Genomic DNA, 17,767 nt, shown 5'->3' on the forward strand with positions numbered 1-17,767 from the left:
ACCTCAACTAAATCAAACGCAAACAAATAATGCCGCATCTAGCTGAAGCCAACTGCAGCTAGCTGCAGCAGCTAGCTGCAGCAGCTAGTAGCAGCCCGCAGCAGCATTTCCACCTGCTAGCCTTCGCCCTTCCTGTTCTACAGCGTGTGCTCTGCTTAAACCCTTCAACGGATAAGAGACTAGGGTTTAGGGTTTAGGGTTTCGTAGCTGTCTGTACACTGTCTGTTTAATTGAGACAAAAATTCTTCCGCCTTTGAGGCAGTTCGTTACAAGCTGCCTCCGCTACGGGGCTACTGTTCGACTCCCGGAGGTTGCTAATGCTACTGCTGTTGCTGCTGCTGTTGCTGCTGCTGCTGCTGCTGCTGTTGCTGTTCCTGTTGCTCTTCCTGTTGCTGCTGCTGCTGCTGCCGCTGCTGTTGCTGCTGTTGCTGCTGCTGTGCTTTTGGGCCCCTAAAGGGCCCTAAGACACGCTGCTCTCCACGCACAAACGCAGGAGGCGGCGGCCGCGGCCTCAGCACCAGCGGGACCTTGCTGCGCGGAATGATTCCCTGCTGCTGCTGCTGCTGTTGCTGCTGCTGCTGCTGCTGCTTCCAGTGCCTCGGCACTACTCGAGGAGGAAAAAACGGACCTCTAACCGACGGGGGCGCTGAATGCTGCTGCTGCTGCTGTTCTTGCTGCTGCTGCTGGTGCGAGGTAGACTCTGTAGCAGCATCAGCAGAACACGGTGCCGCCTCGTCTTGCTGTTGGCCGTCCGCCGCAGCAGCTTCCGGCACAGTTGTTGCTGTTGCAGTTGCTGCTGCTGCAGACGTTGCTGCTGCAGTTGTTGCTGCTGCAGTTGCTGCTGCTGCTGCTGCTGCTGCAGTTTCTGTTTGTGTTTGCTCGGCGCAGATATCTTGAATAAAAAGCGCCTTATTGATAGAGGCCGCTACATCCAAAGCAGCAAAGGAGGGTTCATCAATAAGAGCATGCAACGAGGCCCGATTACCAGCAGCAGCAGCAGCAGCAGTAGTAGTAGCACCAGCAGCGGGGCCCCGGAAGCACTCGATACCTTTCTCTGCAGCAGCACTCTCCTTCAGGGGGGCCCCCGCAGGCAGACGCACAGCTACAGCAACGGTGTGTTGGTGGGGTTGCTGACAAACACTGTGCCCCAGCTGTTCTGCTGCCACTGGAGGCTGGGTTTGCTGCTGCTCCTGCTGCTTCTGCTGCTGTTTCGGCTGCTGCTGCGAGACAGGCCGCCGCTGGAGGGAGGAAGCAAGAGCAAAGCAGCTCGAGCTGCGCCTCGCTGAAACAGCAACAGCAACAACAACAGCAACAACCGCAGCAATAGCAGAAAATAATCATCGGAGGAAGAAGGGACTCCATAGGCCTCAGCAACTCTTCTAAGCAGCAGCAGCAGCAGCAACAACTGGGTAGCTCTTGTCCTAGAATTTAGTGCAGCAACTCACGCAGTTGCAGACGCTCTTGATGAGGAGACAGCGCGGAGATATGTTGGCTGTTCTCTGTCTTCGGAGACCCAGCAGCAGCAGCAGAAGCAGCAGCAGGAGTTGGGTTTGGAACGCTGCACTTGCGCATCAATTGGCTCTGCAGCTCAGACTCAACAGAGGCTGGCCGTGCTGTTTCTGCTGCTGCTGTTGCTGCTGTGCGTTTTGAAGCATCCGTGCCGTCTGCAGCAGCAGTAGACCCGCCCCCATCCTTATCTGATGCAGCAACACTGGCAGCCGCGTCCTTCTCCCCGGAGTCGGATCCCGTCTTCTTGCTGCTGCCCTCCTTGCTGCTGCTGCTGCTGCTGCTGCTCGTGGCGAGCAGCACTGCGTATCGCTTGGGGTGCTGCTGAATATCTTTGAGTGTTTGTTTAAAGGTAACGAGAATAGCAGCCAAAGTGGAGAAGGGGGAGGCCTGCATGAGGCCTCCCCAGCCCTCTCCTGCTGCAGCAGCAACAGCAGCAGCAGCAGCAGCACTCAGCCGCTGCGGCTCCTCTCCATAGAAACGCGCCAACTCCATCACCCGCTCCTTGCTTGCTGCATATCGCTGTCGCACGCGTTCGAATCCCAGCACCGTCTCTCCATGGAGGCGCCTGAGGCGTTCTAGCTCTGGGGGCCCCCAGGGGCCCCCCTGAGCGCTTGTCTGCTGCTGAATCTGCTGCAGCAAAAAATGCGTCTCCCGCTGCAGCAGCGCAGCAGCAGCATCCAACGCCTCGTCCGTCAGCCGCGCCGCCTCCTCCACCAATGGCATCTCTTCAGGCAGCCGCTCTAACTGCAAGTCTGGTAAGGAAGCCATCTGCAAGCAGCAGCAGCAACAGCAGCAGCAACGTAAGGAAGGCGGCAGCAAGCGGCCTGGAGAGATACAAAGAGAACCCCGCCGAATCTGCTGAAGCTCAGCAGCAAAACTATCCACCCTTCGTTTAAACCCTGGAAGACTGCAGCAGCTGCTGCAGGGAGCAGCACCGCAGCAGTACCAGCAGCAGCAGTAACAGCAGCAGCAAACCCTCACCAGATTAACAAGGATGTAGTGTAGGGAGCTGAGGCGGCTATCAACTGTACTCCTAAATTCCATAAGCTTTAAGAGAGACGTTAGGGCGAATCCCCTTGTGGGGAGACACTCAACAGAAGCAGCACTTGCTGCTGCTGTTGCTGCTGCTGCTGCTCCTGCTCCCGCTGCTGCTGCTGCTGCACCCTGAGACTCCTGCGTCTCCTCTGCTGCTGCAGCCAAACGGACACCGTGGTTTACGTAGTTCCCCCACTGCAGCACCGCTTGCAGCAGCACGCGAAACTTGCGGCTACTGCGCGCCTGCATGCGCAGCAGCACAACAGCAGCAACACCGCATGCATAAACTAGCAGAAAGCCCCCAGCAGCAGAAGCAGCAGCAGCGGCACCAACTAGAGCAACAACAATAGCAGCAGCAGCTACACCAACTTCACAAGAAACAACAGCGCCATCAGGGACAAACAGCAGCAACACCGCAGCAGCAGCAGCAGCGTCATCATCAGCATCATCAGTACGAGCATCAGCAACAACGGCAGAATCACCATCGGCAGCAGCAGATGCATCAGCAGCAAGAGCATCATCAGCAGCAGCATCAACTGCAACAGCAGCAGCATCAGCACCGGCAGCACCAACAGCAGCTGCAGCAGCAGCTACAGCAACAGCAACAGCAGCAGCTGCTGCCCCTGCTGCTGCAGCAGCTGCAGCAGCAGGAGCGTACCTGTTCTGCTGCCCTGTCTACTAAGTTGATTGCATCTTCCACTTCTTTAATTGTCTTTGGGGCCAGCAAATCAAAGCGGAGTATCCGCACGCGAGATGAAGCAGCAGCAAGACGAGCAAGAGGCAGCATCGCCGCCTCTACGTCCCTCAACGGAGGTACAGGGGCCTCTCCTGCCCCCTGCTGCTGCTGCTGCTGCTGCTGCTGTTGCTGCTTTTGTAGGAAGGGTTGAAAACACTCGATCTCCTCAGGCAAAGGACAGACCTCCTCAATCCTCTCCAGCAACTCAAGAGACAGCCCGCTGCTGTCAAGGCGCTGTAGCCGTTGTGCTGCTTCCTGCAACCAGCAGCAGCAGCAGCAGCAGCAGCAACAGCAACAGCAACAGGTACCTGGGTCTATTGAGCCACATGGAGAACGGATGACAGTAGCAGCACACACCTGCACACGACGTCTGCAACATTCGGGCAGGAGAGAAGCAGCAGCAGCAGTGGCAGATAGAGCAACAGCAGCAGCAGCAGCAGCAGCAGCAGCTAGAGCAGCAGCAGCAGCACCAGCAGCAGTGGTACCTCGGTGGATATAGAAAGTCTTGCAAGGACGATGGCGACGTTTTGTGCGCGTTTACTTGAGATGAATTTGGTTTGCTGCACTTGGGGTTTCTTGCTGGGGCGTTTTGCTGCTGCTGCCGCTGCTGCTGCTGCTGGCTGCGTGCGGGAGAAGAGCCTGCTTAGCGCTGCGCCGTCCACTAAGGCAGAGGGCCCCAGGGGCCCCACAGCAGGCATCTCACTAAACACTGTACCCTGTACAAACCCGCAGCAACACAAAGTAAAGGACCTGCTGCTGCTGCTGCTACTACTACTGCTGCTGCTCCTGTTGCTGATGCTTCTACTGTAGCTACTGCTGCTACTACTGCAGATGCTGCTGTTGCTGCTGCTGTTCCTGTTGCTGATTCTTCTACTGCTGCTGCTACTGCTACTACTGGTGTTGCTGCTACTGCCACTGTTGATAGTGCACTGCTGCTGCTGCTACTGGAACTGCTGCTGCTGCTTCCTGCAGCCAGAAACCTCTACCAGCGAGCCCTACCGCAGCAGCGCAACAGCGACAAACGCCACCAGCCCTGCTGCTGCTGCTCTCACATAACCTCAATACTCATAAAAAAGATTAGCAGCAGCAGCTACAGCAGCAAGTGCGGCTGCACGCTGCAGCAACACGAGCAGCAGCAGCTAGTGCAACAAGGAGCTTACGTGAATTTTATCCCCCGTTAGAGCCTTCCAGTGTATCTTGCGGCCCAACGGCAGCGCTGGTTCCGGCGCAGCATCCTTCTCCCCTGGTACTGCTGCTGTTGCTGCTGCAGCTGCTGTTTCGGATGCCGCCGTTGCTGCTGCTGCTGCTGCTTTAGGAGGCGGAGGGCGACGTCCTGCGGGAGGCCCCTTCGGTGGGGGCCCCACAGCCTTTGCTTTAGGCACAGGCGGAGGCGGGCCCGGGGCCTTGGCCTTGCTAACCGATGCTGCTGCTGTTGCAGTTGCTGCTGCTGCTGCTGCTGCTGGCGCTTTGCCTTTCGCTGCCGTGGGAGGTCGACCTGCAGGTGGCGGCCCCGGCGCCTTGCCCTTTGTTCTAGGAGGCGTCGCTTTTCCTGAAGTTGCTGTTGCTGCTGCTGCTGCTTCTGCTGCTGCTGGTTTAGGATTCCCCTTAGGAGGGGGCAGGCGGCCTTTTGGGGGGGGTCCCGGCGGCTTGGCCTTGTGCGGCGCAGCAGCAGCAGCGGGGCCTTGGGGCGGAGCAGCAGCGAGAGTTGCCGGTAAGACCGTTGATGCGGGGATCGCTGCTGCTGTTGCTGTTGCTGTTTCTGTTGTTGCTGCTGCACCTTCAGCCTGCAGCACTGCTGCAGCAGCAGCAGGCACGAATGCTCCAGAAGTAACAGCAGCATCAGGAGGAAGAGCCACATGAAGGAGGCGACCGTCGGGGAGCCGTACAGCAAGGACCTGCCCTGTTGCCGGTCCTGCTGCTGCTGCTGTTGCTGTTGCTGCTGCTGTTGCTATTGCTGCTGCGGCAATTGCTGTCCCTGCAGTGTCTGCTGCTGCTGCTGGCTTTGCTGCGCCTCCAACATCTTCGGTCCTTCCCTCATCGCCCTCCTGTTGCTGCTGCTGTTGTTGTTGTTGCTGCTGCTGCCGTTCTGCAGCTGGAGCGGGACAAGGCAAGGGAGGCAGCGCAGAAGCTGCAGAGGCGGGGGTTGCATAAGCTGTTCCAGATACAGCAGCAGGAGCTGCAACAGCAGAGTCTGCCGCAGCTTGAGCAGCAGCAGCAGGGGCTGCAACAAGAGGTGTCGCAGCAGCAGCACGTGCAGCTAAGTCGCCCTCCGCAAGCATCGTTGCCTCCTTAGGGCGGCCCACAGCAGCAGCAGCATCTGCAGGAACTGTCCTGTCTTCAGGCGTAGCAGCAGCAGCAGCAGCTCCCACTGCTGCTGCTGCGGCTTCACGAGACGGCGCATGCGGCAAGAGAGCCAAACTACCCGCAGCAGCCGCAGCAGCAGCAGCAGCGGGGAAACCTGAATCGTCTGCCCTGTTCGCTGCAGGGCCCGCATCTACCACCACACCAGCTGCATATAGATTGATGCCTGCAGCAGGTGTTGCTGCAGCAGGTGCTGCTGCTGCTGTTGCTGCTGGTCCTTTGGCTTCTACAGAGGCAAATGAAACAAGTATATCCGACTGACGTTGCTGCTGCTGCTGCTGCTCCTCCGGTAGCTGCTGCTGTTGTTGTTTTTGTTGCTGCTGCTGCTGCTCTACCTGGAGCGTTTGAGGTTCCCACGGGGACAACCCAGCCACAGCGCCCTCAGCAGCAGCAGCAGCAGCAGGTGGTGGTGCGACAGGCATGTACGCTGCACTCCCGAAAGAGGAGACCCCGCCGAAGCTGCTGCTTCTAGAGACAATAGCTGCATGCAGAGATCCATTGTTAAGCGAAGCCGCAGTGCTGAAACGCTGGATCTGCTGCTGCTGCTGCTGCTGTTGTTGCTGCTGCTGGGCAGCAGCAGCAGCAACAGCAGGATGGGGCCTGCGGCTCTGCCCCGGCCTCAGGGGCACAGGGGCGATCCGATGGGGCCCACTGGGGGTGAATGGGTGGCGCTGCTGCAGCAGAGACTGCTGCTGCTGCAGCATCCATTGCTGCTGCAGTTGCGGCACCGCTGCTGCTGAGGCGGCAGCAGAGCCGCCTACAACTCCACCAGCGCCCACTTGACTCCATCCCTCCCAGTCTAAACCCGGGGTAGCTCTTCGCATTTGCTGCTGCTGCTGCTGCGGCATGTTTGCTGCATATACAGTGGGCGATGGAGGCAAGTCTAGTTGCAGCAGCTCTTCCTGTTTCTGCTGCTGCTGCTGCTGCTCCTGCCGCCTCAACTGCAGATAGTGCGAGACCTGCCGGTGCAGGAGATGCTGCTGCTGCAGCCATGGTGGAGGAAGGGCGTGCTGCAGGAGGCGCGTGGAATGAAGAGCAGCAGAAGCAGCAGAACCGGAAGCAGCAAAGTAATAGGACACCAGACTTAGCGCCATACAAAAGTTGTTGCTGCACAGCTTCAAAGCCACAGTGCAGCTGTCGCTGCTGCAGCCTGAAGCCTCCACCAGCATCAGTAGGAGACGCTGCAGCAGCAAAACAGCAACAGCAAACACAAACCGCAGAAGCACGTCTTGCTCTCTCGACGGCACAGCAGCAATTGCAGCAAGCAACTCCGCAGCAGCACCACCGTCCCAATAGCAGCAGCAACAGCTACTGCACATCCGTTACTGCTGCAGCAGCAGCAGCAGCGAAGCTGCGATAGCAGCAGCAGCAGGATGCCAATGCCTGAAGGTATCCGCAGCAAGACGAGCAGCTGCTGCAGCACGCAGACAGGCAGCAGCAACTTACAGGATCTAATTGGAGACAGTGTCGCGCAGCAAAGTCTCTCCTGCTTGGTGAAGGCCGCCTCGTTATGTGCAGATGCCGCGGCAGAGTTGCTGCCGCTGCTGCTCCTGCTGCTGTTCCTACTGCTGCTGCTGCTGCTGCTGCCTCTGAAGGCACTTGAGGGGGCGGGGCAAAGGCCTCTGTAAGGCTGACGCTGCTGGAAGTGCTCAGGCGATGGGAGGCTGAAAGCTGCGACTCCTGTGGTTGCAGGTGCTGCTGCTGCTGCTGCTGCTGCTGTTCATGCTGCTGGTGCTGCCGCGTGTGCTGCTCCGCAGAGGGCTCTCTCGGCTGTTGCCACCGCAGCAGCGAGGAGACAATCCCCCCAACCAGAGACCTGCCGCTGCTGCTAACCTTGTTGCTGCTGCTAGAGACGGGCTGCCTCTCAGAGGAACCTGCTTCCGCCGGAGCAGCAGCAGCAGCAGCAGCAGCAGTAGGCGACAGGTCAGCAGCAGCAGCGTCTGGTCGGCCCACTGAGGATGGGGGTGGGTTGCACTTGTTCGCTGCGCCGCTGGTGTTGCTGCAGGAGCTGCTGCTAAGGCCGTCGCTATAGCTGCTGCTGCTGCAGCTGCTGCTGTTGGTGGGACTGCAGCAGCTGCTGCTCGTTCTAAAGACATCATCCACGTGTTCAAAAATCAAAGACAAACGCAGACGCTGCGACAGCGGGACAGGCGAGTCGATGTCCTGCACCTGCAGCTCCACCACAGACTGATCCGCCGGCAGAAACCCTGCAGCAGCAGCAGCAGCAGCAGCAGAAGCAGCGGCAAGAGTAGCAGCAACAGTTTGGTCTCAGCGCAGTACAAGCTGACCTTCAGGCAAACGCTGCAAAGATAAGCCCTCAGCAGCAGCAGCAGCAGCTGGTGCTGCAGCAGCAGGAGCTCGTGCAGACAAACCTGTGTGGAGGGCGTAGACGGCGTAGATGTGTTGCTGCTGCTGCTGTTGCTGCTGCTGCTGCGTGTTCTGCTGCCTTCCCGTATCTTTGGTAGGGCGAGGTTTAGGAGCCAGCTGCCGCAGCACAATTAAAACATCACCTGACAGCAGCAGCTGCCTGCTGCTGCCGCTGCGGTCGTGCGCGAAATCAAATACTGCTGACGCAGACCCGTCCTGAACAGCAGCAGCAGCAACAGCAGCAGAAGCAACCGCAACAGCAGCGGAACTTGAAGTAGCACAAGCAAACTCAGCGGCTCGCTCAACTGGCAGCAGCAGCAGCAGCAGGACAGCCTGTGCACTGGCAGCCACAGCCAGCTTCTGTTGCGCTGTTGCTTCTGCTACTGCTGCTGTTGCTGCTAGCAAAATTCCTTCTGCAGCAGGAACCGCTGCAGCAAATCAAGCTGCTGCTTCAGCAGCTGCTGCTGCGGATGAAGAGACACTATCTCATAAACTAAGTCCGTCTGACGGACAAGGCTTCACATGGCAGCTGCCTCAGCTATTTCTGCTGCAAGTGCAAGTGCTGCAGCAAGTCGAGCTGCTGCAGCAGATAAGGCTGCTGCTGCTGCTGTTGCTGTTATTAACTTTACTCGTACTCACCGGAAGCGTATCTGCAGCCATTAGCTGGTAGTCCTGTGCACAGGCTTGCAGGGCAAAATGGGAGTGTAGCTCGCGCTGATGCTGCTGCTGCAACCTTCGCTGCTGCATGTGCTGCTGCTGCTGTCGCTGCTGCAGCGCCGTAAGAGCCTCTTCAGCAGTCCCTGCACCTTCTGCACCCTCTGCTGATTCCGCTGCATCTCCTGGCCATTCTGCTGCAACGGCGCTGCCACCATCCGCCGTAGCAGCACCAGCACCTGCTGCTGCTGCTGCAGCAGAGCCGTCCCACGACAGGAGGTTAGGTGCAGACACAGGAGAGCAGCAGCAAACGCCTTTGCTGCTGAGACAAGGAGCAGAGATAGGCAAGGAGACATAAGCCTCGCAGCAAGCCCCAAGGTGGCCAAGGGGGCCCCCAGGATCCAGCAGCAGGGGCACATCATCTGGGCTGCATGCGTTTTCAATTGCTGCTGCTGTTTCTGCTGCTGCTGCTGCTGCTGCAGGAGAATCCAGCACCAGCCGCGCCTGCTGCCGCAACGCCTGCAGGTACGGGTGGCTCTGCGCCTCTTCGCCCTTCGATCCCTCAGATCTGCAGCAGCAGCAGCAACAGCAGCAGCAGCAACAGTAACGGAAACAGCAGCAACGATAGAACCAGTGTTCTGCAGCAGAAGGGATAACTCATCAACTAATTCGAGCTGCAAGCCTCACTGCTGCGGCCGTCCACTTGCTCGTTGCTTCAGCCAGTAGCCCGCAAGGCCCTTCCGCTGCGACCGGCTCCCTCCATCCTGCTGCTGCTGCTGCTGCAGCAGCTGCTGCTGCTGCGGGTGCTGTTGCTGCTGCTGAGGGTGAAGGTGCTGCTGCTGCTGCTGCTGCTGGGCGTGAAGCTTCTGTGCAGCAGCCGCAGGAAGCAATTCCAAGCCATTGCTGCTGCTGCTGCTGCTGCAGAGCTGAAGTTTAGGGGGGGCGAGAGGACAGCGGTCGGGCGATGCAGTTGCTGCTGCTCCTGTTGCTGTTGCTGCTGCTTCTGCCGTCTTAGCGAGGTGCCTCATGAGGACGCCTACGGGCTCGGCAGCATCGTCTTTCCTGCAGCAGCCGCTGCAGCAGCAACAGCAAGTGGCGAGTTCGTACACCTCAACAGCAATGAGTGCAGCAGGAGCAGCAAAGTGGTCCACCAACAAATTCTTTAAACGCACAACTCGCGCCTCCACACCCGCAGCAGCAGTCTGTCTGGCGCCTGCTGCCTCCTCCCCGAGGCTTCTGCCCTGCAGCAACAGCAGCAACAGCAGCAGCAGCAGCAGCAACAGCAGTAGCACCATCAGAAGCAGCAACAGCAGTAGCAACGGCAACCGCAGCAGCAAGAAGTTTCCCTTAACGGTGAGTCGCGGACACCACAGCAGCAAATGCAAGAGCTGCAGCAGCAGCTGCGCAGGCAGCAGCACCGAAACGCACCGCCGCCAAAGCAGCCTCAGCAGCAGAAACAGCAGCAGCAGAAGCAACAGCAGCAGCAAGAGAGAAAACCCACAGAAGATTGACGCAGCAGACTCTCGAAGTAGGACAGGTAGCGGCGGCAAGAAGGCGGCCAGCGGTCAGCAGGCTTCCAGTGCAGCACCCCTCCTCCCCTCTGAATGCTGCTGCTGCTGCTGCTGTTGCTGCTGCCGTTGCTGCTGTTGCTGCTGCCGTTGCTGCTGCTGCTGCTGCTCGCCTTTAGTACTGCCGGAGGATAGGCACAGTCTTGAGCTGCTAAGGACGCGTTGCACAGCATCTTAAGAAGCTGCTGCTGCGAAGCCCAGCCTGCTGCTCCCGTGCTGCTGCCGCATGCCATTGCAGCGCATGCAAGCAACAGCAAAGCACCGCAGCCGCTCTTGGGGTGTATGTTCACAACGGCTAAGTTCAGGTGTCTATCCAGCTGCAACCAGAAGCGAAGAGAAGAGCAGAAATCAATCAGCAGCTGCAGCGGGGGGGCCCCCACTTCCGTTATGCTGAACTCTAGAATCTGCCACCCAAAGGCCTCCCCAAACTCTGCAGCTAAACTGCTGCTGCTGCTGCTTCTGCTGCTGGTGCTGGTGTTGATGCTGCTGATAATAGGTGGAGAGGACGGCAAGCCGCCGCGGGCGCATGAGCTTTGCCGCACGTTGCTTCCGCTGCTACTGCTGCTGCTGCTGCTGGTGCTGCTGCTGCTGTTGCTACTGCTGCTGTTGCTGCTGCCTCTGGGATATATATCAAATACAACAATGACAGGTGGCGAAGCCAACAGACGCCCCAACTGTCTCAGGGCCTCACGGCGCTTTGATTCGAAGCTGCTGCTGCTGGAGTCTCCAGTAGCTGCTACAGGGCCACCTGCTGTTGTTGCTGTTGCTGCTACCGTTGCTGTTGCTGTTGTTGTTGTTGCTGCTGCTGCTGTTGATGGGCTCCCTGCAGCAGCTCCACCGATAGAACTCCCGCAAGCGTCCACTGCAGCAGCAGCAAACGGAAAAAGAGTGGCAGCAGCAGCCGCAGAGGCCGCAGCAGCGGCTGCTGCTGCTGTAGCCTCCACAGCAGCAATTGCAGCAGCAACAGGAGGCCACGCTGCAGCATCTTCCGCTTGTAACCCCAACTCAGCAGCACTCTCAGCAGCAGCAGTTGCTGCTGCTGCTGCCTGCGCCACGAGGGAGTCGTCTGCCCCCCACACAGAAGCGCATTGCTGCTGCTGCTGCTGCTGCTGCTGCTGCTGCTTCAGAATCGCGCTGCGGAGGTGTCTGTACAGCCCGTTGAGTTGCGTGAGGCCAGAAGATCCATCGGTTGCTGTAGGTAGCTGCTGCAGAAAGCGGCGCGGCAGCAGCAGCAGCAGCTGCTGCTGCTGCTGCCACGGTATCGGTGCCGGTGGCGATGAGATGGGCGTTTCCGTTGCAGCGGCAGCCCGCGCGAGGCCTTCTGCTGCTGCAGCAGCAGCAGCAGCAGCAGGAAGAGCAGCAGCAGCAGCACGGCAATCCGCAGCTCCCAGGGGCATGAGGCCTCCCCATCTTGCTGGCAGCAGCAGCGACTGCAAAGCAGAGAAATACAGCAGCAATTCATTAATACCGTTCCGCTGCAGCACGCCTGAAGTTGAAAGCCCCCAAGGGCTCCTCATCGCCAGCAGCCGAGGCCCTATAAGACAAACTTGCGGCGGAGCAGCAGCAGGCACAGGCAACGACGGACGAACCGCCGCCTGCTGCGGCTGCTGCTGCAGAGGCTGCTGCTGCTGCTCCTGCAGAAGCTGCTGCTGCTGCTCCTGCAGAAGCTGCTGCTGCTGCAGCGGCTGCTGCTGCTGCTCCTGCAGAAGCTGCTGCTGCTGCTCCTGCAGAAGCTGCTGCCGCTGCAGAGGCTGCTGCTGCTGCAGAGGCTGCTGCTGCTGCACAGGCAGCTGCTGCATCGATGAAGCCTGCAGGGAAGCCTGCTGCTGCAGCGGCTGCCGCTGCAGCAGCTGCTTTTGCTGCATGGAGGAGGGCGTCGTGCAATCCAGGTGTGGGGAGGCAACAGCAGTGGCAGCAGCAGCTGCAGCTGCTGGTGCACCTGCTCTAGAATTCGGCAACGGTCCTTGCTGCCCCCGTGAGGTTGGTGTCGTTTGCTGCTGCGTGGCAGTGGAAGCAGCAGCAGCAGCAGCAGCAACAGTTGGTGGCGGTGCTTCTGTCTCTGTTGCAGTAGTTGCTGTTGTTCCCGTAGCAGCACTTGTTGGTGCTGCGTGCTGCAGGAGACCAGGGCCGTCTAGAGAGTGCAGTTTGGGAGGCGCTGCTGCTGCTGCTGCTGATGCTGCCGCGGCCGTTGCTGCTGCTGCTGGTGTTGCTGCAGCGCGCTGCTGCTCGACCCCCTTCGCTCCACTGTATCTTGCTGCTGCTGCTGCTGGTGTTGCTCCAGTGACAGCAGCGTCAACAGCAGCAGCCGAAGCTGTTGATGAAGGAGAAGCAGCAAAAGGTTGGCGGACTGTGTGTTGCTGCTGCAGCAGGCGGTTGCTGCTGCTCATGCTAGAGGGGCTGAAGCTCTGGTGCCGCAAGAGCGTGGTTTGCAGCAGCAGCTGCTGCTGCAAATCCCCCGCCTGCGCTGGAGACGATCCGAGGGTGCCATGGCGCAGGTCCTCGTAGTGCTGCTGCTGCTGTTGCTGCTGATGCTGCTGCCCCTGCTGCTGCTGGGCAATCGGGTTTTCCTGCAGCTGCGGCAGCTGCGTGAGGGGGCGAAGCAGCGGCAACGGATAACTATGCCTGCTCCCAACTGAGTTGGAGCTGATCCTGCTGCGGAGAAAGGACTGCTGCTGCTGCTGCTGCTGCTGCTGCTGCTGCTGTTGCTGCTGCTGCTGCTGCTGTCGGTGGTGGCGCCGCTGCTCTTGTGGCGGCCCCGTTGAATAAAGGGGCTCCACCGCCTCATCTGAACCTCCCATGGGGCTGCTGCAGAGACATGAGTGGCTAGCATGATGTGCTGCTGCTGCTGCTGTTGCTGCTGCTGCTTTTGCTGCTGCTGCTGCTGCGCTGCTCCTGTGCGGCTGTGCGCTTCAGCCGTACATTTGTGTGCAGCTCCTCTTCCTAATCCACGCTACTGATTTTGACTTTGCTGCAGTTGCTGCTGCAAACAGCCAACCTGCTGCTAAGGCTGGTAGAAGTACCAATGGTGCCCACCCTGGGGGTGGTGCTGCTGCTGGTGGTTGTTGCTGCTGCTGCTGCTGCACGCGCTTGAAGAAGCCTCTGCAGCAAGTTGTTGCTGCTGCTAACAGTGGTGTTTCTCTTTAAGGATGGCAACAGCCTGAGTTTGCTGTAACACAGCAGCAGCAGTCCCGTAGCAGCAGACGCTGCAACACGAGCTCTGCTGCTGCCTCCGCTGCTGCTGTTGCTGCTGCTGCAGCTTGCTTCTCCTACTCTTCTCTTTGCAGCTGTATGGTGACCTGTAACGATAAATATCATCAAACCTCATATTCAGCCATCCCGCTTCCTTACCCCTGCTGCTGCTACTGCTGCTGCTGCTGCTGCTGCTGACAGCAGGCGGTGGCGCATGCATATCATTGCTGTGGTTTGCTACTGTTCGGCTTTTACTAAAAAGGAAATATTTGTTTAGTTTTTTGTTTGTTTTTATTGTAATATTTCATGAATAGCCCTATTAAGCACTAAGATGGAAGTTAAGCAAAGCCATAGAAAGCACCTGCTTTGTTTTGTTGATAAATTTTCATTACATTGCTCATTAGATTATTAATTTGTTTTGTCTTTCTTCTTGTTATTATTCTTTTGAATGTGGCAGACACCTGTTGCAGCTGTTTAATTTAGAGGTGCCTCCTCTACGTGCAGCGACTCTCCTGTATATATATGTATATATATATAGTACAATACATACTAGATATATACTTATGTATATTATGTATATATACATATGTATATATACATATGCATGCATATGTATGTGTACATATGTATATATACATATGCATACATATGTATATATACATTATACATATGCATACATATGTATATATACACTAGGAGGGAAAAGGGCAGTAAGACAGACTAATTGTTGATATAATTTTATATTTTAAGCAAGCAAATGCTGCAGATGGCGGAGCTTGATGTAGGGAAGGCCCCCAGAATAAAGAATGAGCATGCAACCACAGCAACAAACCTTTTTTGTTTGCATGCACGGGCACAACAGACAGCTGCTAATCATTCCTATTGACTTTCTTAGCAGTGAATGCACCAAGTACAGACCCGGCCCTAAGCTGCTGCTGCTGCTGAAGCAACAGCAACAGCGGAGACTTGAGATAAAAGAATAAACAAAAAGAAGATGCTACCGCTGCAGGCCATTCATTGTCTCAGACAGGGGACAAAGCAGATTCTCTCGGTCTCATTATTGTTGCCTGCATCTCTGCCTTTCTTTGTTTATTGCTCTATCATTATCTCCGTATGTCTTGTCTTTCTGTGTTTGTTCCTCTATCACTATCTCTACCCGTCTTCTTTTTTTGTTTATTTCTCTGCCTCTATCTGTCTTCTTTTTTTGTTTATTTCTTTGAACTTTGCATCCATCGGTCTTTATTTCTCTTTCATTATCTCTATCTGTCTTTCTGTGTTTATTTCCCCATCATTATATCTGCCCCTCTTTCTCTGTTTATTTGTCTATTCTTATCCCTATCTAACAGGGCCGGGGTGTATTATAGGGCTCCGGCTGCAAGATGCCTGCGCCCGTGGGTCTTTGGCGTATAGACACCGAAGTATATATCTAAATGCATGCAAGCAAAGAGCTAAAAAGGGAAACATACAGCTGAAGGAGACACATACACCTCAAGAGACGGACATCCCACAAGCCAGACGCAGCGTACAGCACAAACCCTGACACTGCAATCGAAAGCTGCCTCGCCTCTACGCAGTAAGTACTATCGCTAGATAGTTTGCTAGCTGCCTGGCTAGCTAACACAGTTAGCTAGCTAGCCAACACAGCGATGTAGCTAGCTAGGCGGGGCAGCCAGCTAGCTAGCTAGGCAACACACCTAGCTAGCTAGCTGGCTGGATAGCGAGCCAGCTGGCTGAATAGCGAGCCAGCCAGCTAGCTGACTGGATAGGAAGCCAGCTAGCCAGCTGTCTGGGTAGCGGGCTAGTTTGCTAGCTGTCTGAGTAGCGAGCTAGGTAGCTAGCTGGCTAACTAAACAATCCCTGATGAGTCTGGGCTGCACAAGACAGCGCCTCTCAGCTGAGGGTTGAGCTGAGGCAAGCTATATGCAGCACAGACAAAAAGCAAACCGAATAAAAGAATGCAGACGCCCCTACTGGCGACTCCAGCAGCAACAGCAGGAACAGCAGCAGCTGCTGCTGCTCGAGACGCAAAGTGGAGGGCCCCACAAGCGCCTCAACTTGAAGCACAAATATGAACCCTCCTGGGGCCAGCCGGGTGTATGGAGGCTCTAGAGAGATTTTGCTTTCTATTGCTGTTATTTGCTGTCTGGGTGTGTGCACAGCTTTCACTATATCTGTTTGCTTATCCCTTTGTCTCGCTGCTTTGCCGACGCAGCCCTCAGCATCTTGCTGCCCCTAATCGAGAAGCTCCAGCTTCTGCAGACGCTCCCACTGGCGGCTCCAACGACGCAGCAGCAGCTGCTGCAGCTGTCGTTGCTGCATCTGCACCTCCCGCGCGTAGCAGCGCAAGGCTTCTGCTGCTACTGCTGCTGCTGCTGCTGCAGTAGCCGCTGTTGCTGCCGCATACCCCGAGCGTATAGCCGCAAGGCGTCTGCTGCTACTGCTGCTGGTGCTGCTGCTAGTGCAACAGTAGCTGCTGTTGGTGCTGCATATCGCGAACGTATCACCGCAAGGCGTCGGCTGCTGCTGCTGCTGGTGCTGCTGCTGATGCTGGGGCTCCTGCGGGTTCCTGGGTGTCTTGGATTTGTAGGGCCTTAGGCCAAATGAATTTTTCTAGTTCGTTTGCATATTTATAATATATCGTTGAGGGCCCGTTGTAACGCCGGCAATTTGCAAACATGCGACTCAACTCCGCAAGAAACGCCGCCTTGTTGGGGAATTGTTTCTGTACAGCAGCAGCAGCAGCAGCAGCAAAATACATTACAAACCACAGACACTCTGCTGCAGCAAACGTACCCCCATCACACACACGCAGATGTTGCAGCAGCACACAGCCCATGTGCGTTGTGCCACCAACTGTGAAAAACGCCACAGAAGCAGCAGCAGCAGCAGCAGCAGTAGCAAGAGAATCAGCAACAACAGCATAAGGCCCAGCTTTAACTCGGCTAAATGGAAGAGAGCTTCGTGCTACAAGCAGGGCTATGGTAATGCAGGGGGCTGTTCGTTATGGGAGTGAATGTGTGCGTGTCCGTGCGTGTTCCTGGTGTATTCGTGCATGTACTTCAGGTGCATCCCTGTCTGTGTTTCTGGTGTATCTGTGTTTCAGGTGTATGCCTGTCCGTTTCAGATATATATATATATATATATATATATATATATACGCGTGTCAGGGGTATATGTACGTTGTCCGTCTGTGTGTGTTTCAGGTCTCTGGATTGTATGCGTATGTGTATGTGCATGCGCGTACTTCAGGCATACAAGCATGGGCATATATACCTGAAACGCAGATGTAAAGGTTTATACTATATATATAATATATATATACATGTCTGCTCTAGATGTATAAATGCGTATATGAAATACATAGGTATGGGCAAGCTTCATATACATAAAGCACGTATATATATATATATATAATATATATATATATAATAATATAATATATATATATATATATATATTATGTACATATTGTACCTTTTTGGCTTTTTTCTTCATGGTGGAGATATCTGTGGGTTGTGCGATGATTTCATAGTAGTCGGGGGCTTCATCTTTTGCAACGGGTTTATGAAACGGCCATGCGCTGTGGTGTCGGGCTAAGATATCGAGGACTTGCACGATTTGTTCGTGCAGTGGTCGCGCTGCTGCTGCTCCTTCGCCTGCTGCATCTGCTGCTGCCTGCGGAGTCCAGCCGTATTCCACTACCCCTGGCACTTGAGAAGGATGCAGCACCCGCGTGGGGTCTTTCTGAGCAGCACAAACACGAAAGCGTTGTTTGTTTGCTTGCTTACTTGCTTACTTGTTTGTTGGTTTGTTGGTTTGCTTGTTTGTCTGTCTGTTTGGTTGTTTGCTTGTTTTTTGTTTGCTTGTTTGTTTGTTCGGTTTAGAGGCGGAGAGTACGCACGCATCTGCTGCTGGTCTCCAGCTCCCTGTTGGGGTGTCTGCGCAACCGGGAGCTGTGCATACACCTGAAGATGCCGCGAGGGGCCTTGGGATACAGAAGCCACAGTACAACACCTAAAACTAGAAGGCGAAGGCCCCCCACTCACGCACCTGCCAGCAAGTAAGACCAGGGAAGACCCGAGGGGGCTTCAGCCGCAAGATAGCTCGCTGCACTGCCTCCTGCTGCTCGTTTAGGATTGCAAACAAACGCAGGTAGTCGACCTTAGGGGATATCCTGCACTCCATCAAAGTGCCCCCCTCATAGTCCTTAATAAACCCAAACCATCGCTCCTTTGGCATCGATATCTTCTGCGTAAAACCCTGCTTCCGGAAATACCCAACAGCAAAGTTGTCTATACCCCCAAACACACGCACACGCATATATATATATATATATATATATATATAT

At 56.1% G+C, this 17,767-nt stretch overlaps 2 protein-coding genes across 2 annotated transcripts; both read right to left on the reverse strand.

The window, feature by feature from the left end:
• Positions 1 to 320: 320 nt before the first annotated feature.
• On the reverse strand, positions 321 to 13,028 carry EAH_00036640 (Formin homology 2 domain containing protein, related; the record flags this gene model as incomplete). The annotated part of the gene is made up of 11 exons (XM_013392046.1): positions 321 to 1,282; positions 1,446 to 2,277; positions 2,491 to 2,787; positions 3,203 to 3,535; positions 3,766 to 3,996; positions 4,441 to 6,822; positions 7,088 to 7,848; positions 8,014 to 8,224; positions 8,648 to 9,230; positions 9,350 to 9,903; positions 10,164 to 13,028. The coding sequence occupies 11 exons, from the start codon at positions 13,026 to 13,028 to the stop codon at positions 321 to 323; spliced, it is 10,011 nt and encodes a 3,336-aa protein (XP_013247500.1).
• Positions 13,029 to 15,651: 2,623 nt separating this feature from the next.
• On the reverse strand, positions 15,652 to 17,658 carry EAH_00036650 (histone acetyltransferase GCN5, putative; the record flags this gene model as incomplete). Its single annotated transcript, XM_013392047.1, has 4 exons — positions 15,652 to 16,029; positions 16,213 to 16,272; positions 16,894 to 17,163; positions 17,470 to 17,658. The coding sequence occupies 4 exons, from the start codon at positions 17,656 to 17,658 to the stop codon at positions 15,652 to 15,654; spliced, it is 897 nt and encodes a 298-aa protein (XP_013247501.1).
• Positions 17,659 to 17,767: the final 109 nt, after the last annotated feature.

This window comes from Eimeria acervulina, genomic scaffold, assembly GCF_000499425.1.
Source record: "Eimeria acervulina Houghton genomic scaffold, Eah_scaff397, whole genome shotgun sequence".
In the NCBI taxonomy this organism is placed as follows: Eukaryota; Apicomplexa; class Conoidasida; order Eucoccidiorida; family Eimeriidae; genus Eimeria; species Eimeria acervulina.